The 27,814-nt window shown below is 46.5% G+C and overlaps 1 protein-coding gene across 4 annotated transcripts; it reads left to right on the forward strand.

The window, feature by feature from the left end:
* On the forward strand, nt 1-27,763 carry klhl38a (kelch-like family member 38a). 4 transcript variants are annotated; one of them, XM_085993662.1, is made up of 5 exons: nt 13-331; nt 4,337-5,702; nt 15,805-15,910; nt 17,657-17,942; nt 27,278-27,763. In XM_085993662.1, the coding sequence occupies exons 2-5, from the start codon at nt 4,338-4,340 to the stop codon at nt 27,363-27,365; spliced, it is 1,845 nt and encodes a 614-aa protein (XP_085849788.1). In that variant the 5' UTR covers nt 13-331; nt 4,337; the 3' UTR covers nt 27,366-27,763. The 4 variants fall into 4 exon arrangements, with proteins under 4 accessions (XP_085849791.1, XP_085849788.1, XP_085849790.1 ...); XM_085993663.1 differs by lacking the exon at nt 13-331 and adding an exon at nt 1,809-3,792; XM_085993665.1 differs by lacking the exons at nt 17,657-17,942; nt 27,278-27,763 and adding an exon at nt 9,283-9,349 and having other exon boundaries at nt 1-331; nt 15,805-15,894.
* Nucleotides 27,764-27,814: the final 51 nt, after the last annotated feature.

Raw genomic sequence — 27,814 nt, forward strand, 5'->3', positions numbered from 1 at the left:
ATGTTGCCATGAGCTGAAACTGCACACTGCCCTATTAATAGTCATGGAATGTAGACTATGTTTTCTGCCTGAGCGCTCAGCTAAATACAAGTATCAAAGGAAGGCTTGCCTGCTTATTAACAAAATCTGGAAAACAGATAATCAGAAAAATTCACTGCCACTGCTAAACGGAGGTGCTTCGCTTTCCCTTGCTGTGCGTTGAGTGCGCGCATCGCTGGCAGAAGGTGTCAGGTCAGAAAAGAAGGAATAAAGAGGAAAGTTCAGCACAGTACAGGAGGCTGTGCTCTGGACCTCGCAAGCACAGGAAGATATACCATTCAGTTCCATTCAGGTAGTTGAATAATCCGTTAGAAATGTTTGGCAAGTGCCTAACCATTGAAGTACTGGGCCGTGGCTTTCCCCTAACTTGTAGTCTGCATGTGCCTGTCACTTGCTTTTAGCAAGTTAAAAAAAATAATGATTTACTGATGTTATACTTTGAATAGAATTCTTTGGTGTAGTCAGTAAAATGTCTTGTGTGGATTTCATGTGTAATTGCTCCTTGTATGTGTGATGTTTGCATGTAGCATCCATTACTTTATATCACAGAAATCATTGGTGGTTTGATAGAATGTCTATCCTACAAAATTCTGGCCTCACATTTCCTTGTTTTTTTTTGGTGCACTGCGGGTGTTGCCAGGAGGAGTTGGGGGAGGGGGGTGGGGGCAGAAACTGGGACACGTTTACACAGTGTTACTGCCCAGTGTGGGATGTGCCAACATTCCACGGGCGGGTCTTGTGTCTTGCCCTCTTTGCTGCCGATAGCATACAAAGAAGCGGTACTGGCGCGAACGCTGGCAGAATTCCGGCAGAATTCCTGAGTGTTGTGCCCTTGGTGCTCATGGCATATGTACCGTATGCCAAGCGTCAGAAACGGGCTCAGATTTGACAAGGTCGGTCCTCTTGGTCAACAAACCGGCGGCAAAGCTGTCACTTGCCTTGAGGAGAACGGCCTTCGTGTCATCTGAAAGCTTCTTCGGATTGACCTACTGGTGCTTGAACCCAGGAGCTAGGTTCTAATTTCTCCCCTCCCCCCACTCATGGGCACAGAGGCCGCAGAAGATGGTGAAGTTGAGGGGAGGGCTGCGAATATGTGTAGGAGAGTTCGTATGGATGGAGAGGTTTAGAGAGGACATGGGGATGTAAGTTTGGAGATGAATGGGCGAGGGGAGCTGAGGTGGAGTTTAAAATCACCTCAAAGTGTGGCATCTGAAAGGCCTCAATTCTCAAAAGTGTCAGGTGCCTGTTGGTACTCACCCGTAGGCCCGATGGAAGTGCAGGTTTCCTGCATGCACTGCGCATGCGCGGGAAACCGGCACTTCCGTTCCTCTGAACGAAGGGGTACAGAGGACGAACGCGTGCGCAGGAGAGGCTGCGCATGTGCATCGAACTTCGGTCTTTTTTATAGGTTTTCCCGGGAACGTAAGCCTGCAGAATTTAGAAATGTAAAAAGCAGGCGTAAGGCTTGCTTTTTACAAGGTAAGTGGTGAATTAATTAAAATTAAAACATTTTTTCCACAGGTTTATTATTTTAAAATACTTTAAAGAAAGGTAAGTTTATTTTTAGTCCCGTTAGAAAATGTAATTAATTTTTTCAAAAATTTAAATTATTGTTTAAAATAGTTATTTCATGTAATTTATAGTTTATTTAAAAAATGTGATGTTTTTTAAAAATTTATTTGAAGATTTAGTGCTATTTTGGGGCCGTAGTATTTATGTCTTGACAGCACTTCCTGTCAGACTTATGAATGGAGCATTCCCTGCTCCGATTGGCTCCCCATGGCCCACGTGATCCCAGGGGACGCATTGAACTAACTGCGCCCCTGGGATACGCAAGCACTGCGCGCCGGCAGCTGGACCAGGCCCCGGATCGGAATTCCACGGGGGCCCACAGCTCAACGGCCGGCGCGCAAGGTAATTGCAGGTCGGGGGCTTACACCCGCGGGAAGCCCCTGACCTGAATTTCTGGGCCATAATCTGTTGCTAACCATACTGAGTGCTTCACCATTGGATATTTGAGCCAATCAAAAATCCATTCCATTCATTGGACAAATGGAAAAGCTTCCAATTCAGCAACTCAGAAGTACTAAAATCCACCCAATCAAATATTTCAGTATTATTTACACAAAGCAATCTGGAACCAGCAAGGACTACAAAACCAGCCAATCGAGACGTTCAATTTCTTCCTACTGTTCTTGATGGCTGTTATCCTTCTTCTCTGAGGCCATCGTACGCAGCTAGAATTAACGCAGGGCAGGGGTGGGTTTTCCGTCTCAGCCGTATCTGCTCCGACGATGCCACCTTCCACACCAGTGCTTCCGACATGTCTTCCTTTTTCCTCAACCGAGGATTCCCCTCTACCGTGGTTAACACGGCCCTCGACCATGTCCGTTCTATCTCCCGCACTTCTGCTCTCACCCCTGCCCCTCCCTCCCGGAACCACGATAGGGTTCCCCTTGTCCTCACCTTTCACCCCACCAGCCTCCACATTCAATGGATCATCCTCCGCCATTTCCGCCACCCCCAACGTGATCCCACCACCAAATGCATCTTCCCCTCCCCTTTCAGCATTCCGTAGGGACCGCTCCCTCCGAGACACCCTAGTCCACTCCTCTATCACCTCCAGCACCCCTTCCCCTTCACCCGGCACCTTCCTGTGCAAGCGCAGGAGATGCAACACCTGCCCATATACCTGCCCCCTTCCCACTGTCCAGGGCCCCAAACACCCCTTCCAGGTGAAACAGCGATTTACTTGTACTTCTTGCAATCTAGTATACTGTATTCGCTGCTCACGATGTGGTCTCCTCTACATTGGGGAGACCAATCGCGGATTGGGTGACCGCTTTGCGGAACACCTCCGTTCAGTCCGTAAGGGTGACCCCGAGCTTCCAGTCGCCTGTCGCTTTAATTCACCGCCCCATTCCCACTCGGACCTCACCGTCCTTGGCCTCTTGTATTGTTCCACGGAAGCTCAACGTAAACTCGAGGAACAGCACCTCATCTTCCGATTAGGCACTTTGCAGCCTTCCGGACTCAATATCGAGTTCAACAATTTCAGATCATAACCTCGGCCCCCATTATATTTTTATATTTTTTATCCACACTTTTGGTTTGTGCCTTTTCCTTTTTTCTCTCTCCCACATGGCAGCTGTCTCTCACTCTGCCAGCGCATTTCACACTTCATCTAGAGCCATTGTCTGTTTCTTTACCTGTCCTATTACCATCTTGTCTCACCTTGAATATCTCTTAATGTCTCTTCTTTCATCCCCTCCCCCATTTCCCAGCCCCCAAACTGCCTTTTAATCTGTTTCATTTCCTGCCTTTCTCAGTTCTGTAGAAGGGTTTCGACCTGAAACATTGACTCTATTTCTCTCTCCACGGATGTTGCCTGGCCTGCTGAGTTTTTCCAGCGTCTTCTGTTGTTATTTCGGATTTCCAGCATCCGCAGTATTTTGCTATCGTGGATTTTCCTCATTGTTTCTGGCGCATTTACCGTGCAGGAACGGCGTGGGAAATATTTTTTCAGCGAGGAAATTCTAGCGCAAACTGTTTTCGCCTCATTTTTGTCACTAACTACTTCTTCCCCCCCGAGTTTCCGCGACTTCCTGCGATCGACCCGCCGAGTCACCACTGAGGTGATGAGTATGCTGGGTGGACCACCATCGCGTCGAGTCTGGCAGCAGGACTATGGCAAACAACATAAATCACGCTCCAAGTCCAGGACTATCTGAACAGGAGGCCCACCTCTAGAATGTAAGAAATATTGGATATCTGACAGTGGATTACTGGTAGTGCATAGGATCATAGAATCTGACAGCACAGAAGGAGCCCATTTGGCCCATCGTGTCTCTTTGAAAGAGCTATCCAATTAGTCCCAAACACGCTACTCTTTCCCCATAGCCCTGAAAATGTTTTCCCGTTCAAGTATCTATCCAATTCCCTTTTGAAAGTTACTACTGAATCTGCATTCACCACCTTTTCGGACAATGCTTTCCAAATCGCAACAACTTGCTACGTAAAATTTATTCTCCTCATCTCACCAATGGCTCTTTTGCCAATTACCTTAAAAAAAAGTTATACAATCCCAGGGTTCAGGTAACAAGCCGAGCCACTATCGAGGTCTGTGATATAATTTAAACTCTTTATAATCCACTTCTAACCATGAACAACCCATATCCATGAACTCGGAATTAGTATGGGATCAATTACAGAATGTTTATGTTATTTGCATGTTTAATTTTCCTATTCTTCCTGAACCACACACAAACGAATGTTAATAAAACCTTCTGTTTTCCAGCATGGATGAAGGTGGTCACGATACTGTTCTCCACAACTGTTTTCATTTTAAAGAAAGGGACCTGTCTTATCAATTATTAAAACAGCTTAATATTCTACGACACGAAGAGACATTGACTGATGTAATTCTTTGCGCTGGGGACAAAGAAGTCCCTTGTCACCGAAATGTACTGGCATCAAGTAGCCCTTATTTCAGGGCCATGTTTTGTGACAACTTCAAAGAAAGCTTCCTTACACGGGTACATTTGTTGGGGATCCATGGGGACATTCTGACTCAGATTGTGGATTATGTCTATACAGGAGAGATTACCATAAACACCGCAAACGTTTTCTCTTTGATGGAAGCTGCTGGTATTTACCAGTACCCCAAAGTGCTTGAGGCTTGCTCACTGTACTTGCAAAATCAGTTGACTGTTGAAAACTGCCTCAGCATGGCAAGACTGGCACAAATATTCAGCTGTGAAAGCTTGCAGAAACAGGCTAAGGCAATGGCACTGGCACATTTCCTGGAGGTAGCATCATCTGAGGACCTGAAGGAGCTCTCCTCCACTGAACTTGCAGACTACCTTGGAGATGATGAACTGTGTGCTGATGAAGAGGAAGTTTTCGACACACTGACAACTTGGATCAGCCACGACCCAAAGGCCAGACAGAAACATATGCATGAGCTCCTCAAGAAGGTTCGGCTCCAATATGTCCATCCCACCTACCTCTTTCACTTTATAGCCAACAATCCCTTTGTTCAGTCATCACCTGTTTGCAAAAGCATCTTGGAGTCAGCCAGTCGGTTGTTGTTTTCTTTGAGCCCTTCAAACACCCCTGATATCAAGCCCATGTGGCACGTTCCACGCAGATATGCTTCCCAGGAGTTCCTTGTCATTATCGGAGGTAGGAAGGGTAACCAACAGACAACAAGGGAGGTGTTACTATATGACACAAGGAGTCAGCAGTGGCTGGGTCTTTCCAAGCTTCCTGTGCACCTCTACAAAGCTTCTTCAGTGTGCTTACACAGTAATATATACATCCTTGGAGGACTGATCATTGAAAATAAGAAGACCATCATCAGTGCAAGTGTGTATAGCTTTTCCCTGAAAATGAACTGTTGGAGGTCTGAAGAAGATATGTTGGTGCCATGTTACTCTCACCAGACCATAGCACACATGAACTATATTTTCTCCCTGGGAGGAGTTGGGCCAAATCAAGAGATACTAAATACACTGCACAGATATGACAGCATTTTCAGCATCTGGGAAGTGATGGCACCCATGCCCGTTGCCGTGCTACACCCGGCTATTGCCGCCAAAAACCAAAGACTCTATGTTTTCGGCGGAGAAGACAGCGTGCAGAACGCTGTTCGCCTGATACAGGTATAGCCATCAGGACCATTCTCCACTAATCTCTTGTGCTCAAAGACGGGGGGGGCGGAGGAAAGGGGGGGTGAAATTGGACAATGTCAGCTTTTGCCCACCATAACACAAGCTGGTGATGTTTGTAGAGCTGGAATAAATCAACTAGAAGCATCATCGAGAAGTTTTCTGGAAAAAAATGTCGCTCCTTCAGACAGCCGCAGAACCACACAACTTACAACACGGGACGCCATTTGGCACATCGCACCTTTGTAGCTGTTAGTTCTTCAATAGGTGCTCGCTGCTCTAACCTCACGTCCATGCCCTATCTCTGTACCTTTTGCTATGCTTTTTTTTTGGGATCCAATTACCTTTTAAGTTATACAGGAAACCCTCAGCCGGTCAGGAAGCATCTGTGGAGGGGGCAAAAAAGGTTAATGTTTCAGGTTGATGACCTTTCGAAGCTCATCGACCTGAAACGTTAACTCTGTTTCTCTCTCCACAGATGCTGCCTGATCTGCTGAGTGTTTCCAGCATTTTCTACTTTTATTCCAGATTCCCAGCATCCGCAGTATTTTGCTTTTGTTTTACCTTTCAAATTATGTTACGTCGGCAGTTTCTAGTAAACCACTCCATTTTCCAATAACCTTCCAGGAGAAAAATATTCTTCCAACTGCCCTCTTCATTCCTCTAATAATCTTCAATTTATGCCCCCGTGTTACTGATCTGCCAACCAGCAGAAATAATCTTTCACTATTTACCCCATCAAAACCTTTCATACGTTAAAAAACCTCTATTATACCTTCCTTTAATCTGGTCTATTGGGGGAAAACTGTAATTTTAACTCTCTTCAAAACGATAACTTTTCATTCCTGGTATCATTCTCGTAATCAGAACTGTGCACAATATTGCAGCCATAGCCTCATCAATGTCATGTACAAAATCAACATCACTTCCTTGACTATTGAATCACGGTAAATCTCCCGGATAAATTCCAAGAATCCATCCTTGTTTTGACAGCAACCCAGTCTTATCCCAATGTACCTTAGGATAGTTAAATCCCCCATTATCAATAGTGCAAACCACTTTAAGTTGCCTACATATCTTAACCTCAATGGGGCAGTAATTCCGGTCCCAACACGTGAGTACGGACGGTGTACTCACGCGTGGGCCCGTTGGAAGTGCCGGATTTCAGCATGCACAGCGCATGCGCGGGAAACCGGCATTTCCTCTCCATCGAACTAAGGGGTTAAGAGGTCCAACGCGTGCGCGCAGGACTCTGCGCGCACGTGTTGAACTTCCTTCGTTTTGACAGGTTTGCACGTGTGCAAGGGCCTGGACTTTTTAGAAATGAAAAAAGGAGGCGTAAGGAGTGGATTCTTGAAGGTAAGTGGTCTATTATTTAAAATTATTACATTTTTTCCACAGCTTCATTGTTTTTAAGGACTTTACAGTAAGGTAAGTTTATTTTTAGACCCGATTTCGTAAAAAATTATTTTTTTCAAAAATGTTATTAATTGTTTTAAATAGTTTTTTAAAGTTATTTATAGTTTATTTAATTATTGGGATGTTTTTTAAAATTTTTATTAAAGTTAAACTAGTCTTTTGGGCGCCCGTACTTTTCATGAGTTTGACAGTCTTTACTATCAAACTCATGAATGAGCTTCCCCTCCCCTGATTGGCTGCAGAGTGCTCACCTGATCCCAGCCGGCACATCGCACTAACTACGCCGCTGGATCAGGTAAGCACATCGCGCCGACATCTGAACCGGGCCAGTGACAGGAAATGCAAGCAGGCCCGGGCTTCAGATGTCAGCGCGCAGGGTGAGTGCAGATCGGGGGCTTGCACGCGCGGCAAGCACCCGATCCTAATTCCTGGCCCAATATCTTTGCCACTATTTGATGGTTCATAATGTACTTCCAGTACGGTAACAGATTCCTTATTATTTCTTACCTTATCAGGGCTAGACAGACTGGATGCAGGGAGGATGTTTCCCCTGGCTGGGGGGGGGGGGTCTAGAACGAGGGGTCACAGTCTCAGGATACGGGGTAGGACATTTAGGACTGAGATGAGGAGAAATTTCTTCACTCAGAGGGTGGTGAACCTGTGGAATTCTCTACCACAGAAGGCTGTGGAGGCCAAGTCACTGAATATATTTAAGAAGGAGATAGATAGCTTTCTAGACACAAAAGGCATCAAGGGGTATGGGGAGAGAGCGGAAATATGATATTGAGATAGAGGATCAGCCATGATCATATTGAATGGCGGAGCAGGCTCGAAGGGCAAAATGGCCCACTCCTGCTCCTATGTTTCTATGTTTCTATGTTTTATGTTTCTAACATAGACAAACTCCGCCTGTACACCACCATCAACTAACACTTTCCTTTCCATGGTTGTTAATGGTGTCCTTAATTAATAAGGTCACTCCTACTATCATTTCTTTCCTTCTTTAACTCTCTTAAAAGTTTTATAGCCAGGAATATTTAGTTCTCAATCTCACCCCAGCTGAAGCCGAGTTTCCGTCAAGGCTACATCCAAAGTAGTGCCTCTTCTTCCCCAACTTTGGCATATTTGCGGATTAAAAAACTGCAACCCATTCATGTTCTTCCGCCCAGGCTTCCTTTATATTTTACAAAAGCAAAACACTGCGGATGCTGGAGATCCAGTTCTGACGAAGGGTCATCGACCTGAAACGTTTACTCTGTTTCTCTCTCCACAGATGCTGCCTGACCTGCTGAGTATTTCCAGCATTTTCTGTTTTAATTCCTTTTTATTTTTTCTTATTCTTTCCTGCACTATCCTTTCCCCAATCCTATCTGCCTTAAGAAAGAACTTGCATTTATATAGCGCCTTTCACCACCTCTGGACGTCCCAAAGCACTTTACAGCCAATGAAATACTTTTGAAGTGTAGTCACTGTTGTAATGTAGGAAATGTAAGATATATAATAATGTATAATATTCCTCTCCATACCCCCATCCCCGTACTTCCTATTTTAGACTGCTTTGCCCCTTCACTATATTTAAACTTAATCCCCCATACACAACATTTGGTTCTCCCCGTCATAATAATTAAAATTCTTCCTCACTGCTCTATTTCCCCTCACTGCAAGGATATTGGTACCAGTCCACCCATCTCCCCTGTGCTCGCTAACCTACATTGGCTCCCGGTTAAGCAACGCCTTGATTTAAAAATTCTTATCCTTGTATTCAAATCCCTCCATGGCCTCAGCGCTCCCTATCTCTGTAACCTCCTCCAGCACTCCAACCCTCTGAGATATCTATGCTCCTTCAATTCTGGCCTCTTGAGCATCCCTGATTTTCATCGCTCCACCATTGGTGGCTGTGCCTTCAGCTGCCTAGGCCCTAAGCTCTGGAATTCCCTCCCTAAACCTCTCTGTCTCTCTACCTCTCTCTCCTCCTTTAAGGCGTTCCTTAAAATCTACCTCTTTGACCAAGCTTTTGGTCATCTGCCGTAATAACTCCTTATGTGGCTCGGTGTCAAAGTTTGTTTGATAACGCTTCTCTGAAGCACCTTGGGATGTTTTACTACGTTAAAGGCACTATATAAATACAAGTTGTTGGTGTTGTTGTTACGTTTAGGTGAAGCCCATTCCATTTGAAGAGCTCCCCGTGCTTCAGGAACTGTCCCAGCGTCCTCCTCCGCTAAGTAAGTCTGCCAATATCGTAGGGTTGAGTGGGTTTAAGTCACAAATGGGAAACACTTAGGGAGAAACTTGCTTAGCCAAGTTGTTTACAACAGCATTTATTCCATATCTTATGTTTGCTTAAAACAAGATTCTTAATTATAGTTTTGATTTATTGGAAGTCACTGTGGCAGAAAATTCTGGCAATTTGTCACCTCACCAGTCAATAATAATGCTAATCAGACTGCACAGAGTATAAATATCAAGAAGGTTCATCCAAGGTCAGGTTTTATGAGGCTGAAATTGCTCAATTAATCACAGTTTTAGGGATTAATGTAAGACTGCCAGCAACAATTTGAAAAAAAAAGCCTTAATTGAGATGGGGCCTACTGGGTCAGGCTGATTTGGCCTGAATTAAATACTCGTTTCCAGGAGTAAGGGTCTGTGTCGGGAACAAACAGCATTAGCAGCCCCCATGCTCTTAACATTTGTGGACTATGAAGATTAGTCTGCACAATGCACATGTTATTTAATCAAGCTACAAATGTTTTGACAAATTACATTAAACTTAACATAGGTTCATGAAAACCAGACCATGAGACAACCAGCATTAACGCACTCGGTAAATAATGTACTCATAAATAGCTGAGGTAAAATATTCAACTGCTGCATCTCTCTTTGTGATGCCACTGATAAATCCACAACAAAGACTTTGTTACGAGATTGTGATTGGCAGGCAGCTCCATAAAACATTCAGGAAATAATTTATTCGGCTTTGAATTAAGTAGCATAAATTGCAGGATATTGGAGTAATAGTTCATGACAACAGAATTGCACTCACCCTGCCCCCTGCCCCCCCGCCCCCGACCCCAACCCAACCCCCGCCTTCACTTCATGTGCGATTTGGTGAAAAAAAATTGCAGACGTTTAAGTGGCATGTTATCAGGGATCCGAATGACGTGACAGCTTTCCTGCATTTACACTGGCCCAGTAGCAAGGTCCAGCCATAAAAACGGAGCGCAGGCTATCTGCAGCTAGCATTCCTACAGTGTACTTCACAGAATCCTACAGTGCAGAAGGAGGCCATTCGGCCCATCGTGCCCCTTTGAAAGAGCTATCCAATTAGTCCCAAACACGCTACTCTTCCCCCATAGCCCTTGCAAATCTTTCCTTTTCAGGTATTTATCCAATTTCCTTTTGAAAGTTACTGTTGAATCTGCTTCCTTTCCACCACCCTTTCAGGCAGTGCATTCCAGATCACAACAACTCGCTGCGTAAAAACAAAAAATTCTCCTCATCTCCCCCTCTGGTTCTTTTGCCGATTATCTGAAATCTGTGTCCTCTGGTTACCGACCCTCCTGTCAGTGGAAACAGTTTCTCCCTACTTGCTCTATTAAATCCCTTCATAATTTTGAACATTTCTATTAAATCCCCCCTTAACCTTCTCTGTTCTAACCTTCCCAGCTTCTGTAGTCTCTCCGCATAACTAAAGTCCTTCACCCCTGGCACCATTCTAGTAAATCTCCTCTGCACCCTCGCCAAGGCCTTGACATACTTCCTAAAGTGTAGTGTCCAGAATTGGACACAATACTCCAGCTGAGGCCTCATCAGTGATTTATAAAGATTTTCCATAACTTCCTTGCTTTTACATAGAATGACATTGGGGGAGAAATTCGGTATTGCCCCGTTTGGGGTGCCAAATTTTGAAATCGTGAAAAATAAGTGCCAGGCGCTAATGAGTCTGAGGTTTCCCTAAATTGGCTGTTAGCGATCCTGGAAAGAGCTGGAACGCTAAATCAAGCGCTAATGACCTAAGCAGGGTGACGTAAGAAAACTACTAAGCACTTGGTCTGAATATAAAACAAGGCTTTAATCAACTGTTTCACAACCATGAGTTCTAGTTACATCACTAGTTCCTGGTTACAAAAACGTCCTGAGCAAGCTGGGCCCACGCCCGAGTATTTATACTTTCCCGGGACGGCGCCACCAGCAGGCCACCCAGTGTTATACCATGAGTCATTTCTACATGAATGGTAAGATTCATGACACAGGGCGCTACAGAGGCGCTACCAGCAGAGCGATAATGAATTTCAGGTGGTATGCAGTCGGGAATGATCCTTCACACTGGCCCCTTCCAGCTCTTAAAGGGGAGGTTGTATCATTGTGCAGGTTCTCATTATCAGCATTGCTGGCTGTGAAGGTGACCTGCAAGGAACTCAGTCCCCTGATCGTGATGGCTGATCCCACTCCCAGGGAGAGAGCTCGTCGTTTCACAGACGAGGCATCGGTCGTGGGAGTGGAGTGAAGGAGGGCAGTGCTGTTCCCGGACACTGGAAGGAGGCCATCGCCCCAGGTCTTCAGGGCAATGTGGAGGGACGTGGCCCAGGGGGCCTCGGCCAGTAGTGTGGTGGAACGCAGCCTGACGCAGGGCCGCAAGAAATTCAACGACCTCACTCGGGTGGTCAGGGAGAGTCCATGCTTCAACAGCTCCTACATACCAGCATCTGAACCTCAGTCTGTGCACACTGCACAAACCACCACACCACCACCACTCACCCGCCAATCATCTGTGCCTACTCAAACTCACATCCACATCTCACACCTTGCCTACAATCACAGCTATTCAACTATGGCAGGCATATCTCCCAAACACATAGCTGGACTCTGACTCACACACATTTGTTTCTCTTGCAGGTCAAGATGGTCCACAATAGGAGGGAGCAGCAGAGAACAGGCGGGAGTGATGCGCAGCTCCAATAGCTTTCAGACCTGGAGGAGCGAGTGCTGCGACTCATTGGGCAGCAAGCGACAACGTCGACCCCCTTGTGGACAACAACGGTACCTTCATCCCCTCGCCTTCTCTCATCTCACTTCCCCCTCACACCACAAGCCTTTCCCACTTTCCAGCTCATTATACTGTCTGCATTCCTTGCTCCAGTCCTGCCCCCATTCCCTCACCTTAACGTGAGTCTTGTGCCTTTATGCTTTCAGAAAATCAGCAACCAGATGACCAGCCTGTCCATCAGCCTCCCACTGAGAGTGAGGAAGGAGAAGAGGAGAAGGAGCAAAGCACCGCGTCACTGCATCTCTCACCCGCAGGCACCACCTCAGATACAGGCACTATGCGATCTTTAGAGGCAAGTTTAATAGAAGTGTCTGCACTGGGTGATGCACCGGGGACGAGTGGGCTGCAGTAAGGCCAGGGGGAAAGGATAGCTTGGGAGGCAGGTCTCCGGAGGGTGAGTTCACGCTCGAGTTCTGCTGCGCAGGACTCAGATGAGGACCTCGATGGGGAGGCATTCACAAGAAGGGTGATGGGCATGCACACTGAGATGATAGGTGCAATGGCAAGGGTGCCCGAGAGCCTGTCGGCAATGGTAAGGAGCGTGGAGGAGTCCGCCTCCAACATTGCACAGAGCTCTGCACACACCATGGAGGCCATCCTTGGCAGTCTGCAAAGGATGGTGGACTCCCTGAGAGACCGTGGGGACCCAGACCTCATGACGCGTGTGTGGCAGCTTCCATTGCAGCACAGGCGGAAGCCACGCAACGTCTTAGTGCTGTAATGCAGTCAATGGTTGATGCCATCCAGTCTCAGACTGCTCTCATGCAGTCTCAGCTTGATGCCACGAAAGCTCTGACAGCTGCCATTGTCGCTGGGACCAGCACAGTCCACTGAGGGTCTCACAGTGTCGCATCAGATTGGTGGGGATGCTGAGGTGCTGCCCCAGGGGAGTGCCAGTGGGTCAGTGGAGCAGGAACCTGCTGTCCTCTCTCAGGATGACACCATTCCTGCTCCCAGCATTGCCACTCCGCCATTGCCCTTGTCGCTGCTTGTCATTCAGCCAGCCCAGACTGCTGCCGCCCATCCCGAGGTGGCGTAGTCTACAGCCAGGCCTTCCAGGCCCAGAGCTGGTCTAGGGCGTCTTGCAAGGCCATCTGTAGTTTCTGGGACCGACACTCAGCGGCCTTCCACCAGCCCTGCTGCAGCCACTGGGGAGACAATACGTAGGAGTACTACATTAGGCAAAGGCACGGTAAAGACGGCAAGTAAGGGTTTGCACAAAGGTGATTAGTTAATATTGTTGCTGTATATATGTGATTGCTGAATTTGGATAAATTTCTTATTGGAATGTTGCAGAAATAGTGATGTGTCTCATTTCAACTTTGGGGTGTGGTATGGAATGAGAAATTGATGGAATGATGGGGACTGGGTGAACAACCGGGAAGTGGCCTCGAATTCATTGGAACCGCAGTCTGATGAGGTGGTCATGGACTGTCCTTCCACAAGGCCGATGGAGTGGCTGGATCCTCCGTCGCTGCTCCTGTTCCTCCTCCTCCTGCTCCTCCTTGCCCTCGTCCTCCTCCTCCTCTCCTCCCTCTTCCTCCTCCTGAGGTGGTACGGCTAAGCCTGGTGGCAATGGCTGCAACCTCATGATGGCCAAGTTGTGGAGCATGCAGCAGACAACGATGAAAAGGGGCGCCTGCTCAGCCAAGTACTGGAGAGCTCCTCCCGAACGGTCAAGGCAGCGGAACCGTTGCTTTAGCACTCCGATAGTCTGTTCAATGATATTCCTGGTGGCAGCATGTCTCTCATTGTATGAGTGTTGGGCACGAGTGCTGGGGTTGCGGAGGGGAGTCAGGAGCCAGGTAGAGAGCGGATAGCCCTTGTCCCCCAGCAGCCACCCGCTAGCTTGATGTGGTGGCTGGAAGAGCGCTGGCATACCGGTCTGCCGCAGGATGAAGGCATCGTGGCTGCTGCCAGGATAGCGGGCATTGACGGTGGGGATGCGCTGTGTGTGGTCGCACACCAACTGCACATTAAGTGAGTGGTAGCGTTCGCGCTTACGGAATACCTCAGGATTGATATGAGGAACCCGCAAAGCGACGTGGGTGCAGTCAATGGCGCCCTGCACTGTGGGGAAGCCCACTATCCTGGCAAAGCCACATACATGCTCGTCCTGCTTCTCTCTGGTCACGGGGAAGGAAATGTAGCCCCTTTTCCTGGTGTAAAGAGCATCTGTGACCTCCCGGATGCAGCAATGGACGGCGAACTGCGAGATGTTCACTATATCTCCTGTTGCACATTGGAAGGATCCGCTGGCGTAGAAATTGAGGGTGACGGTGACCTTGACTGCCACTGAGAGAGCTGTGGTGGTCCTGATGTGAGGCTCGAGGTCTGGCTGCAGGAGGTGGCAGAGCTCTGTGACCATGTCCTTGGTGAAGTGAGTCTTCTAAGACACTGCTCCTCAGTGAGATTGATGTAGGAGAAGTGCTGCCGGAATACCCTGGGAGGGTAAAGCCTCCTGTTGAGAGCCCTGTTGGCCCTCCTCTCTCTGGCCACATTTTGCAATCTTTCTCTCTGCCTCCGCTGCCTCTGACGGTGACGCTGGAGTGCGAGGTCCAGTGCCAGCATAGCCCCCATTTAAATGATGGAAATGTTGCATTACCAAATGTAGCCCAAATTAAAGTGATAAATTTTTCTCAGCCAGAATACTCCTTCAAGTTGAGAACGCTCAAATGGCTCAAAACGCCCGCTTGCTTTTGTTAAACTGACAAGGCGGCATTCATTGCCAACAAAAACCCCCCAGAAGTTGACGCCTTTATATCGCGCTCCTCCAGCGCTCGTCCGACTGCGTTCCGCCTCCTCTACCTGTCGTTGCTGACGGCAGGCGCTCAGGCAGGGGGCGAGAGTGAATTTCAGAGCCAGGGTGCTGTCGGGGCGCTGCGCACCCGGATGACATCACGATCTCCAGCCACAGGAAAATGTGGCGTTCGTGGTTACCGCCGCCACAAACCTCCATTTCAATTTTGCGGGCGTCGGTACTATCACCGCACCCGCTCGCAACGCCGGTAACACCCCATTAGCGCCCCCCAGAGGCGTTAACGGGATGCGCTAAGGTGCCCAATTTCTTCCCCATAGAATCTACAGCACAAAAACAGGCCATTTGGCCCAACTGGTCCGTGCCGGTATTTATGTTTCACACGAGCCTCCTCCCACCCATCTTCATCTCACCCTATCAGTATATTCTTCTATTCCTTTCTCCCTCATGTGTTTATCTAACTTCCCCTTAAATGTATCGATGCTATTTGCCTCAACCACTCCCTGTGGTAACGAGTGCCACATTCTCACCACTCTCTGGGTAAAGAAGTTTCTCCTGAATTCCCTATTGGATTAATTAGTGACTGTCTTATATTTATGGCCCCTAGTTCTGGTCTCCCCCACAAGTGGAAACATCTTCTCTATGTCTATCCTATCGAACCCCTTCATAAGCTTAAAGACCTCTATCAGGTCACCCCTCAGCCTTCTCTTTTCTAGAGAAAAGAGCCCCCGCCTGTTCAACCTTTCCTGATAGTTCAGCAGCAAATATTTTCACAAGCATTAAAGTCAAAACACCAGCAAGGTTGGGTCCAAAGAGTTTGAATTATTTTTTTTTACATTACTTTGTAAGTGCTTTAATACTCCATTATTATTTAGGTTTACAACATACCTAGGAACATGTGGTTCAGAATGGAGACGAGGATGGTTAAAAACATCTGTGCACCTGCAGCTGTGATCGGTGACAAGATTATTATCATTGGAGGTAAGATGGAACAGATGCAATGAGACGGCATGGAGGATTGGCTTTAAAAAACACACATTGGCCCAGAATTTGTCGGAGTGGGGCATCTCTCGGCGAGCCCCGTTAGTTAAGACTTCTTCCCTCACCCTTCAGCTCAAAAATACTTTGCGGCGTGACTTGCTGGGAGTGTGAGCTGATAACGGGGCGGCGAGGGCAACGGGGGCATCTGGGACCTCGGTGAATGGCGGCACCAACAGGTCTATCTCCTTAACCAATGAGATTTAAGGATTGAGGAAGGAAATTGGGCGAATTCGAGTCAGATCAGCTACAGGAAGAGAAATAAAGAGTGGATTAACAGAGAGAGAAGAAAGAGACAGAAAAGAAAAGTAAGAAAAAAATTAAATTTAAATTTAAAAACCTCTTGAAACAATTTACTACCTGCAGGAATGAGACTCCACAGTTTGAGTGGCATTGTAGGAACATAAATCTCCTCACTAACAGGGTCTTTACGTCGTTAAGTAGCAGCCCGAACTTGCTGCGGCAGGTTTAATTTGTCGTTTCGGCGCAAATCCAGCAATTTCCTGAAACTCACGGGGAGGTTGAGGGCGAAATCCCATTTTCACGAGGCGAACGGCGGAGCAGCGCCCAGCAACTTTGCGCACAGGTGGACGTGAAGATCCCACGGCACTATTTCGAAGAAGAACTCTCCCCGGTGTCCTGGGGCCAATATTTATCGCTCAGCCAACAGCACTAAAACAGATTATCTGATCATTGGCTCAGAAATTCGGGTCGGGGGCTTCCCGCGGGCGCTAGCCTCCGACCTGCAATTGCCTAGCGCGCCAGCCGTTGAGCTGTGGGCCCGCGTGGGATTCCGATCCTGGGCCTGCTCCAACTGCCGGCGCGCAGTGCTTGCGTGTCCCAGGGGTGCAGTTAGTTCGAAGCGTCCCCTGGGATCACGTGGGCCATGGAGAGCCAATCATAGCAGGGAATCTCTGTTCATAGATTTGACAGGAAGGCCTGTCAAATTTATGAATAGAGTTCAGCCCCAAAACATAACTAAAACTTCAAATAATTTTTTTTTTAAATCACATTTTAAAAATAACTATAAATGATATAAAATAACTATTTTAAACAATAATTTAAATTTTTGAAAAAATTAATTACAGTTTCTAACGGGGCTAAAAATAAACTTACCTTTCTTTAAGGTATTTAAAAATAATAAACCTGTGGAAAAAATGTTTTAATTTTACTTAATTCACCACTTACCTTGTTAAAAGCAGGCCTTGCGACTGCTTTTTAAAAGCGTAACTGCTGGAGACTTACCCTCCCGGAAAAACCTGCAAAAAAAAACGAAGTTCCAGGCGTACGCGCTGCCTCTCCGGCGCACGCGTTTGACCTGTGAACCCCTTCCTTTAAGGGAACGGAATATCCGGTTTCCCGCGCATGCGCATTGCATGCACGAAACCGGCACTTTCGTTGGGCCTACGCATGAGTACCCAGCGCGTACTCACCCGTGGGGACCCGAAGTTCTGACCCAGTATCTCATTGCTGCTTGTGGGATCTTGCTGTGTGCAAATTGGCTGCCGCGTTTCCCACATTACAACAGCGACTACACTTCAAAAAAAGTAATCCATTGGCTGTAAAGCACTTTGGGACATCCTGAGGTTATGAAAGGTGCATGTTCTTTCTTAATATCTTAATCAAAAACGTTACAGTTCAAAGCACTATTGCTTTGGGTTTTTTTTTATTTGATTTTTATTCCCTCAGGATACACCAGAAGAGTGATTGCCTTTGACACAAAGTCAAACCAATTTGTAAAATGTGCTGATATGAAAGAGAGGAGGATGCATCATGGAGCTACGATTATAAACAACAAAGTCTATGTTACTGGGGGGCGATACGTCACCTCCAGCAACAGCATTGAAGACAGTGATGCATTTGATTGTTATGACCCGGTGACAGACAGCTGGATATCTAAAGGAACTCTGCCACACAAACTGTTTGACCATGGCTGCCTAACACTGCATAGCATTTCCTACAAGACCCGCACACTGTAAGTATTATAACAGAGTGACATAGTAACGGGTGCGGGCAGGGGAAGACCTTCGATCCATCTAGCCCATCTATGCATAGTATTTCCTTGTTGCCTGGCTTAATAACCCTGAATCCCATCTGTTTACAAGGACCTGTCTAGTTCCTCCTGAAACCCATTTCAATTCTTGTTCCACCAACCATGCCAGCAATTTAATCCACATAATTAGTTAAAAAAAAGGTTTCTCCTGCACTTTCTAGTTGTTTTGCTAATAATTTTTAAATATGACACCTTGTGCTTAAAATCTGTACACGACAGAAAAGCTTACTTGAATCTAATGGGGTAGAAATTTGTCTTGGGTGTTCGAGCAAAACGGGCATTGTCTCATCGCCCGATACTCAGTCCCGTTGACATCAATATTGGGCTGGGCCTATAACAGGCGGTCTATTCACTCCCGCCTAAGACGAATTTCTGCCTCAGTGTCCCTAAACTTTTCATAATTTTAAGCACTTCTGTTGCATACCCTCTCAGTCTTTTGTTTTCAAGAGAGAAAAGACCAGGGTTGTCACCCTTTCCTCATACACCATTGCCTTAAGTTCTGCGATCAACCTTCTCTCCAACCCCCTCCAATAACTGGATATCCTTTTTGTAATAGGCTGCCCGCAATATTCCAGATGTGATCTCACCAGGGTCAAATACAGTTTAAAAATGAAACTCTCGAGATTTATCTGCCCTATCCCTGCTATGCATCCAAACATTGTGTTTGCTTTTTCTTTTAACAGCTTGGGAACATTGTGCTGATGGTTTTAGTGACCTGTCCACTAACTCCCCAAGATCGCACTATTGCTCTGATACCTCAAGAACATTCCCATTTAACACATCAACCTTCCCTCCACCAAATCTCATAACCTTACATTTTCCTGAGCTCTGGAATTCCCTCCCTAAAGCTCCCGGCCTCTCTCCCTCTCTCTTCTCCTGCCAGACGCTCCTTAAAACCCGATCTGTCCTGATATCTCCTTATGAGACTTGGTGCCAAATTTTTTTTGTTTGATAACGCTCCTGTGAAGCGCCTCGGGACTTTTTAATTACATTAAAGGCACTATAGAAATGCAAGTCATTGTTGTTGTACTAAATTGCATCTGCCAATTCTGTGCCCGCCGATTGAGTTCATCCAGCTCCGTTTGAATTTGCGCGCACTGATATTCATCATTTTCCACTGCTCCCAAGATGGTGTCGTCTGCAAATTTGGACACTTTGCCCACCAAGGATAAATTGATCTTTCCCGTTGGGGGTTGGGGGGTGCGGTGAGGGGACTGTGGGGGGATGGGGAGGTGGTGGGGGACAAGTTAACCCCAATTATGTAAACGAGGCTCGAAGACCAATTCCTGCTGAACCTCAGGCCTCTCGAGCCCGCAACCCGAAACAGGTCGAGACAAAAATCTACCCCATGGTCATCCTGTTTCTGAAGTCCATAAACAGGAACAGAAAATCAAGCTCCAAACTCAAATGCAGTAGTTGATGGTAATACAGTCCCCACCGCTTATAGCAGGGAGTGTTCGTTCGAGCGAGATTTACCCACTAAGTTATAAAATCGCACCGTTCCAAAGTAATTTAGCTGTGTGTGAAATGCTTTGACCTTTTGACCTGATGGGCTGCTATGTCAATGCAGTTGTTCTTTTTAACTGATTAATTAAAAATGGGTTTGCAATCTGCCTTACCTCTTTGTCCAGCTTTAAGAGTTTGTAGATGTTGTTATTGCTGTCATAACAAAATGTCTGTTTAGATGATTGTTTGAAAAGAAAAATCATGAAATGTATTTCTCTTGGTGAAAATAATGTGGCGAGCATGACCTCATGCAGCAAGACTTGGACAATGTTCAGGCTTGGGCTGATATGTGGCAAGTAACATTCGTGCCACACAAGTGCCAGGTAATGACCGTCTCCAACAAGTGAGAATCTAACCACCACCCCTTGACATTCAACGGCATTACCATTGCCGGAATCCCCATCATCAACACCCTGGGGGTCACCATTGACCAGAAACTTAACTGGACCAGCCACATAAATACTGTGGCTACAAGAGCAGGTCAGAGGCTGGGCATTCTGCGGTGAGTGTCTCACCTCCTGACTCCCATCATGATTTTCCACCATCTACAAGGCACAAGTCAGGAGTGTGATGGAATACTCTGCACTTGCCTGGATGAGTGCAGCTCCAACAACATTCAAGAAGATTGACACCATCCAGGACAAAGCAGCCCGCTTGATTGGCACCCCATGCACCACCTTAAACATTCACTCCCTCCACTGCCAGCGTACCGTGGCTGCAGTGTGTACCATCTACAAGATGCACTGCAGCAACTTGCCAAGGTTTCTTCGTCAGCACCTCCCAAACCCGCAACCTCTTCCACCTAGAAGGACAAGGGCAGCAGGCGCATGGGAACACCATCACCTCCAAGTTCCCCTCCAAGTCACACATCATCCTGACCTGGAAATATATCGCCATTCCTTTATCGTCGCTGGGTCAAAATCCTGGAACTACCAACCAATGTTCCCTGTGAGCTGCACTTTGTTCTGCCCAGCCTGTCCCTTTAAATTTCTGCGCATGCGCGGTATTCACAATGGAATAGTCGGTGAGCGGCCTGCGCGGGACCTTCCCCATTACTGCGCGGCCGCGCAGTTTAGAGGGAACATTGCTCCCTCTCTAACAGCACTATGGGAGCACCTTTCACCACACGGACTGCAGCGGTTCAAGAAGGCGGCTCACCACCACCTTCTCAAGGGGCAACTAGGGATGGGCAATAAATGCCAGCCTTGCTAGCGACGCCTACATCCTGGGAATGAATTTTTTTTAAATATTAGCTGACTAAATGATGATTTGACAATTTGATATTTATACTTGAATCTATAGCAACTTTCTTTCAGGGATACTTCTCATTTTTATTGAAAAGATGTATCGAATTTTCACTCTAATTACCGTTTGCATTTATTTTGTTACATTTTACATAATTTTGGCATTTTTAAAAAATCTTGTATACAAACCAGAGTTTGGACACTAAGAAGAATGTAGAAAATAAATGTCACTGTATACAAATCTGTCTTACTTTCAGGAGTCTGGTGATGATAAAGTTTATTTGTTGAATTTATATTTCTATCTCGTTTGCTACCATTAAATACTACTGACTGAGCTGAACTGACATTCCAAAATCACTCAAATTGGGAAAGATTTAGGTTAATTTGATAATGCCATTTATTACAGAGTATTTTACAGCACAGAAACAGGCCATTCGGCCCAACTGGTCCATGCCGGTGTTTAGGCTCCACACCAGCCTCCTCCCACCCTACATCATCTCACCCTATCACCAAATCCTTCTATTCCTTTCTCCCTCATGTGTTTATCCAGCTTCCCCTTAAATGCTTCTATGCTATTTGCCTCAACCACTCCCTGTGGTAGCGAGTTCCACTCTCTGGATAAAGAAGTTTCTCCTGAATTCCCGATTGGATTTATTGGTGTCTGTCTTATATTTATGGCCCCTAGTTTTGGTCTCCCCCACAAATGAAAACAAATCTTCTCTACATCTACCCTATCAAACCCTTTCATAATTTTAAAGAACTCTGTTAGGTCAGCCCTCCGCCTTCTCTCTTCTACAGAAAGAGCTGCACGATAGGGTTCCCCTTGTCCTCGCCTTTCACCCCACCAACCTCCACATTCAACGGATCATCCTCCGCCATTTCCGCCACCTCCAGCACAATGCCACCACCAAACACTCTTCCAGCCTTCCGAAGGGACCGCTCCCTCCCGACGCCCTGGTCCACTCCTCAATCACCCACAACACCCCCTCCCCTTCCCACGGCACCTTCCCGTGCAAACGCAGGAGATGCAACACCTGCCCTTTTCACCTCCTCCCTTCCCACCGTCCAGGGCCCCAAACACTTCATCCAGGTGAAAAAGCAACTTACTTGTACTTCTTTCAATTTAGTATACTGTATCCGCTGCTCACGATGCAGTCTCCTCTACACTGGGGAGACCACCAAATTGGCATGTTCCTTAAAAAAAATTCCAGCCTATGTCCAAAAGCACAGTGTCCTTAGGAACATAGGAACAGGAGGAGGCCATTCAGCCCCTTGGGCCTGCTTCTCCATTCAATCAGATCATGGCTGATCTGCATCTTTTCCCGCTTTTGCTCCATATCCCTCGATACCCTTACCCAACAAAAATCTATTTATCTCAGTCTTGAAAGCTCCAATTGACTCCCAGCACCCACAGCCTTTTAGGGGAGAGAGTTCCAAATTTCTACTACCCTTTGTGTGAAGAAGTGCTTTCTGGTTTGACTCTTGAATGACCTAGCTCTAAATTTAAGATTATGGTCTGGATTTTAATTACCAAGATGCGTTGGAGGTGGGACTGCTACCTTCTGGGTTCTAGTCCCGCTCCCAGTGATGTCCGACACACAGACGCTATTTTCCCCTGATTGGCCTTGTTAAGCCCCGCCCTGGGGGCTTGCTGGCCAATTAAAGGAAAGCCGGTGTCAGATGATGTCAGTTGATGACGCTTCATCTGCCGGTTTTCTTAAAGGGACATGAAGCATTTATTTTTGACAGATGATTTGACAGTGATTGACAGCATTGAGGTGCTGTCAAACACTGACAATCACTGTACACAGGTGAGCCCTTTCACCCAGGCTCTCCGGTGACTCTCTCCTTAGGATGAAACAGATGGCAGCTGCAGGTGAGGGTACAGAAGCGATCTGTCACTTCTCCCAATGAGGTGAGGCCACACAAACACTTCAAAGCTTGTCACCTACAGGGAAATCTAAACACATTCAAAATGACTTTCTCAACATTTCCTTACTTCTGATACTCACCAGTGTCCCATTGCATCCTTCACACCCCTTCTGCAGCTGTCATCTGTACACCAACATAACAACAGACCCACAGCACGCCTCACTTACCCTGGCGGGGTTCCCCGACGTCGGGAAGCCCGCAGCAGAAGTCTCAAAATGGGAAAAAGCCTCTTAACTGCCTGTTAACTACCTGTTAACAGACAGTTAAGTGGCTATAATCCTCTTCCCGCCGCTAGGTGTCGGGTTCCTGCACAAATCGGGGACCCGACTCCTGGGAAGATTGGTTGGAGGCGGGTTGGTAGTGGGTTTGAGACCCGCTCACATTCTTTTTGACTTTCCCAGCAGTCCCGCCTCCAAACCTGCCTCCTCAGGGCTGGTGAAATCAATCCCTATGTCTCCTTGTTCTTGATTCCCCCACGCCAGTGGAAATAGTTTCTCTGTATTTACCCTATGAAATCCTTTTAACGTCTTAAACCCTTTGATCAAATCGCCCCTCAATCTCCTATAATCAAAGGAATAGAAGCCAAGTCTATGCAAACTGCCCTCATAATTTACCCTTTTAGCTCCAGTATTATTCTGTTAAATCTGCGCTAACCCACCTCCAAGGCCAATATATCCTTTCTGAGCTGTGGTGCCCAAAACCGAATGCGGTGCTCCAGATGGGGTCTGACCAAGGCTCTGTACAACTGAAGCATCACTTCCACCTCCTTGTTCTCCAACTCCAACCCTTGAGATAAAGGACAACCTCCCATTTGCCTTTTTGACTGTTTCTCTGTATGTACACTGTCACTTTCTCCATTGCACATTTGGGGCAGATTTTCTCTGTTCGTTCTTTGTATTTGCGTTTGTGATTTCACTGCAAATGATAGGAAATCACTCCTTCCCATATGTTTGGAGCTGTAACAAGAAAATGTGGGTTTTGTTAGAATTATGCGTCTCTTTCTGATTTGCCTGGCTGAGCGAATTTGAGGCACAGCTTCTGATGACTTGAATTGAGGCGGGGACATCCCCAGTTTCCGTAAGCCTAAAGGCCCATTGTATATGGAGTTAGGTCACAGATCAGCCATGATCTCATTGAATGGAAGAACAGGCTTGAGAGGCTAAATGGCCTACACCTGTTCCTATGTTTCCTCCTGATATTTATAGGCTAATTGGTCTAAGAGGAGAGAGCGAGGGGGGAAATGTTTGTATCTGACTCTTGTCAAAATAGGGTGGTTTGTACATCTATTAGAATTAGATCTTCTGGTTCCATTTCCGGATTATCTAAACTTGCAACTTTCAAAGTTGAATCCCAAAGGAAAGGGAACCTGCTGTTGATTAATGAGATCTGTGTGTTCATTTCATAACTATCTGGGTATTTATAACCATCAGACGAAGGCAGCGGCCGTGACAGCTGATCAGCTTGCTGACATCTCTCAGTTGACAAACCAAATTATTTTTAGCAAGAGACACAACAGCATCATGTGAGAAGAGGACAGGAGCTGAGGCAAAAGTCATGGCACAGAAGGAGGCCATTCGGCCCATCGTGCCTGGGCTGGCTCTTTGAAAGAGTGATCCAATTAGTCCCACTACCCCCCGGCTCTTTCCCCGTAGCCCTGTAAATGTTTTCCTTTTCAAGTACATATGTCATACCAAAAAAGAAATTGAATTGAGATTGCTGTTTTTCAGATTGGCTGTGTGATTTCAAAGATGGAGTTCAATGGTCCTAAGGGAGGACATTTTTATTACTTTTATAATTGTAATCAGAATCCCCCTTGACCCATCCAGTTATTTTCAAACTGCTTCAGGAATGGATGCTGTTTCAGTTGAAGTAGACCCTTTGGTATAATACGTCCAATCTTCCAATTATTAAGCCGAATGAGGGCAAGCAACCAACACATTCCTGCTCTAATTGTTGTTCCTGTTGACTTGCTGAGTGTAATAGTGCTGTCCGAGGCTCTCCGAATCTCTCTGAAACGTTGCAGGACTTACAGTCAGGGGTTACCAACTCTCCAGGATTGGTCTGGTGTCTCCAGGAATTGAGAACATAAGAAACAGGAGCAGGAGCAGGCCATTCGGTCCCTCGAACCTGCTCCGCCATTCAATGAGATCATGGCTGATCTGATTTTAGCCTCAGCTCCACTTTCCTGCCCGCTCCCCATAACCCTTGACTCTCCTGTTGCTCAAAAATCTGTCTGTCTCAGCCTTGAATATATTCAATGACTCAGCTTCCACAGCTCTCCGAGGTAAAGAATTCCAAAGATTCACGACCCTCCGAGAGAAGAAATTCCTCCTCATCACCCCTTATTCTGAGACTATGCCCCCTCGGTCTAGATTCCCCCACGAGGGGAAACATCCTCTCAGCATCTACCCTGACCAACCCCCTCAGAATCTTATATGTTTCAATAAGATCACCTCCCATTCTTCTAAACTCCAATGAGTATAGGCCCAACCTGGTCAACCTTTCCTCATAAGACAACCCTTACATCCCAGGAATCAACCTAGTGAACCTTCTCTGAACTGCCTCCAATGCAAGTATATCCCTCCTTAAATAAGGGGACCAAAACTGTACGCAGTACTCCAGGTGTGGTCTCACCAGCGCCCTGTACAGTTGTAACAGGACCTCCCTACTTTTATACTCCATACCCCTTGAAATAAAGGCCAACATTCCATTTGCCTTCCTAATTACTTGCTGCACCTGCATGTTAACGTTTTGTGTTTCATGTACGAGGACACCCAAATCCCTCTGTATCGCCGCATTCTGTAGTTTTTCTCCATTTAAATAATATTTTTCTTTTCTATTCTTCCTACCAAAGTGGATAACTTCACATTTTCCCACATTACTCCATCTGCCAAATTCTTGCCCACTCACTTAACCTATCTATATCCCTTTGCAGACTCTTTGGGCTGGATTTTCATTCAGGAGCGGGCTCAGCAGGCCAATTGAGGACCACCCGGCAACAGGTGACGTCACAGACTGAAATTTCATCTGTCAAGAGCTTTTGACAGATGAAATATCAGCGTTTCACAGCTGTTTGAAGCTGTCAAACACTGACAGTCTTACTTCTAACCCGAGTCCTTCTCCACAGACTCAGTTAGAAATCTCTCCTGCACAGAAAGCTGAAGGCTGTCACTTTTGACAGTTCGCAGCCATTCTGCTTTCTGTGCCGGTGAGATGAGGGACTCCCGAGACCTAAAGGAAGGAAGGCTGAAAAGGTAAGAAAAGGTCATTTAAACTTCTTTAAACACTTTAGACACACCAAACACACTTACCTTTGCACTCATGCACACATCACTCACCTGAACGCCAATATCTCGACCCCTCCAAGCCCTTCAACCCGATGGTCCGCCTCCTCTAACTTGGCATGGTTTGGAGCCGTCGGGAATCCCACACTTCAGCATTAAAAATAGGGATTAGGCTAAAAACTGCCTGTTAACTACCTGTTAACAGGCAGTTAATTGGCACTAATCCCTTCCCGCCTCGGGTAGGCAGGTCCCAGTGCGGGGCGGGTACCCGCCTCCTTTGAAACTGGCATGGAGGCGGGTTGGGAGCGGGATGGGGTCGGGACCCCTGATTTCGGGATTTTAACCCCCCACACGCCTCCAATCCCAATTTCACGGCCCAATGAAAATCCAGCCCTTTATGTCCTCCTCACAACTTGCTTTCCCACCTATCTTTGCATTGTCTGCAAATTTGGCTACAATACACTCGCTTCCTTCATCCAAATCATTAATATAGATTGAAAATAGTTGGAGCCCCAGCAGTGATCCCTGTGGCACCCCACTAGTTACAGATTGCCAACCTGAAAATGACCCATTTATCCCGACTCTCTGTTTCCTGTTAGTTAGCCAATCCTCTATCCAATCTAATATATTACCCCCAACACCATGAGCTCTTATCTTATGCAGTAACCTTTTATGTGGCATCTTGTCGAATGCCTTTTGAAAATCCAAATACACTACATCTACTGGTTCCCCTTTATCCACCCTGCTCATTACCTCCTCAAAGAGCTCTAATAGATTTGTCAAACACGATTTCCCTTTCATAAAACCATGTTGACTCTGTTTGATTGTATTATGATTTTCTAAATGCCCTGCTACTACTTCCTTAATAATGGATTTGAGCATTTTGCCAATGACAGATATTAAGCTTACTCTATAGTTTACTGCTTTCTGTCTCCCTCCTTTTTTAATAAGGGCGTTACATTTGCGGTTTTACAATCCGCTGGGACTTTTCCAGAGTCAAGGGAATTTTGGAAGATTACAGCCAATGCATCCACTATCTCTGTAGCCATTTCTTTTAAGACCCTAGGATGCAGGCCATCAGGTCCAGGGGACTTGTCAGCCTTTAGACCCATAAGTTTGCCTAGCACTTTTTCTCTAGTGATAGTGATTGTTTTAAGTTCCTCCCTCCCTTTTGCCCCTTGATTTTCTACTATTACTGGAATGTTTTTAGTGTCCTCTACTGTGAAGAGAGATACAAAATATTTGTTCAATGCCTCTGCCATTTCCTTGTTTCCCATTATTATTTCTCCAGTCTTATCCTCAGTCCAAGTTCCGCACCCATGAGGACGGCCTCAACCGGGATCTTGGGTTCATGTCACGCTACATGTAACCCCACCTGACGTAGGGTCATCCAGACTCGAGTCGTCGTTGGCTTGTTCTCTCCACACAGATGCGGCCGGACCTGCTGTGATTTCCAGCAAAAAAAATGTTTTTTGTCTTTTTTTGTTTTTCATACAGACCCCAGCATCTGCAACATTTGACCCCTTGTGACCCCACCTCATTGTTCTTTGATGTAATGTTTTCCTGACTGACCTGTTTGGACACCATTCACACCTTTGATTGCTGTGATTATCTCTCTGCTGAGGTGTGATAAATGGCAGTTAGAAAGATTACCTTTAAACATCTGACATTATTCTCTGACTATATAAGCTGTGTTTTTATGCATCTCTCCACTTCACCTGACGAAGGAGCAGCGCTCCGAAAGCTTGTGATTTCAAATAAAGCTGTTGGACTATAACCTGGTGTTGTGTGACTTCTTACATTCATCCTCTAAGGGACCAACGTTTAC

The sequence above is a fragment of the Somniosus microcephalus genome, chromosome 7 (assembly GCF_052327205.1).
Source record: "Somniosus microcephalus isolate GS21.2 chromosome 7, FLI_Smic_1.0, whole genome shotgun sequence".
NCBI lineage: Eukaryota > Metazoa > Chordata > Chondrichthyes > Squaliformes > Somniosidae > Somniosus > Somniosus microcephalus.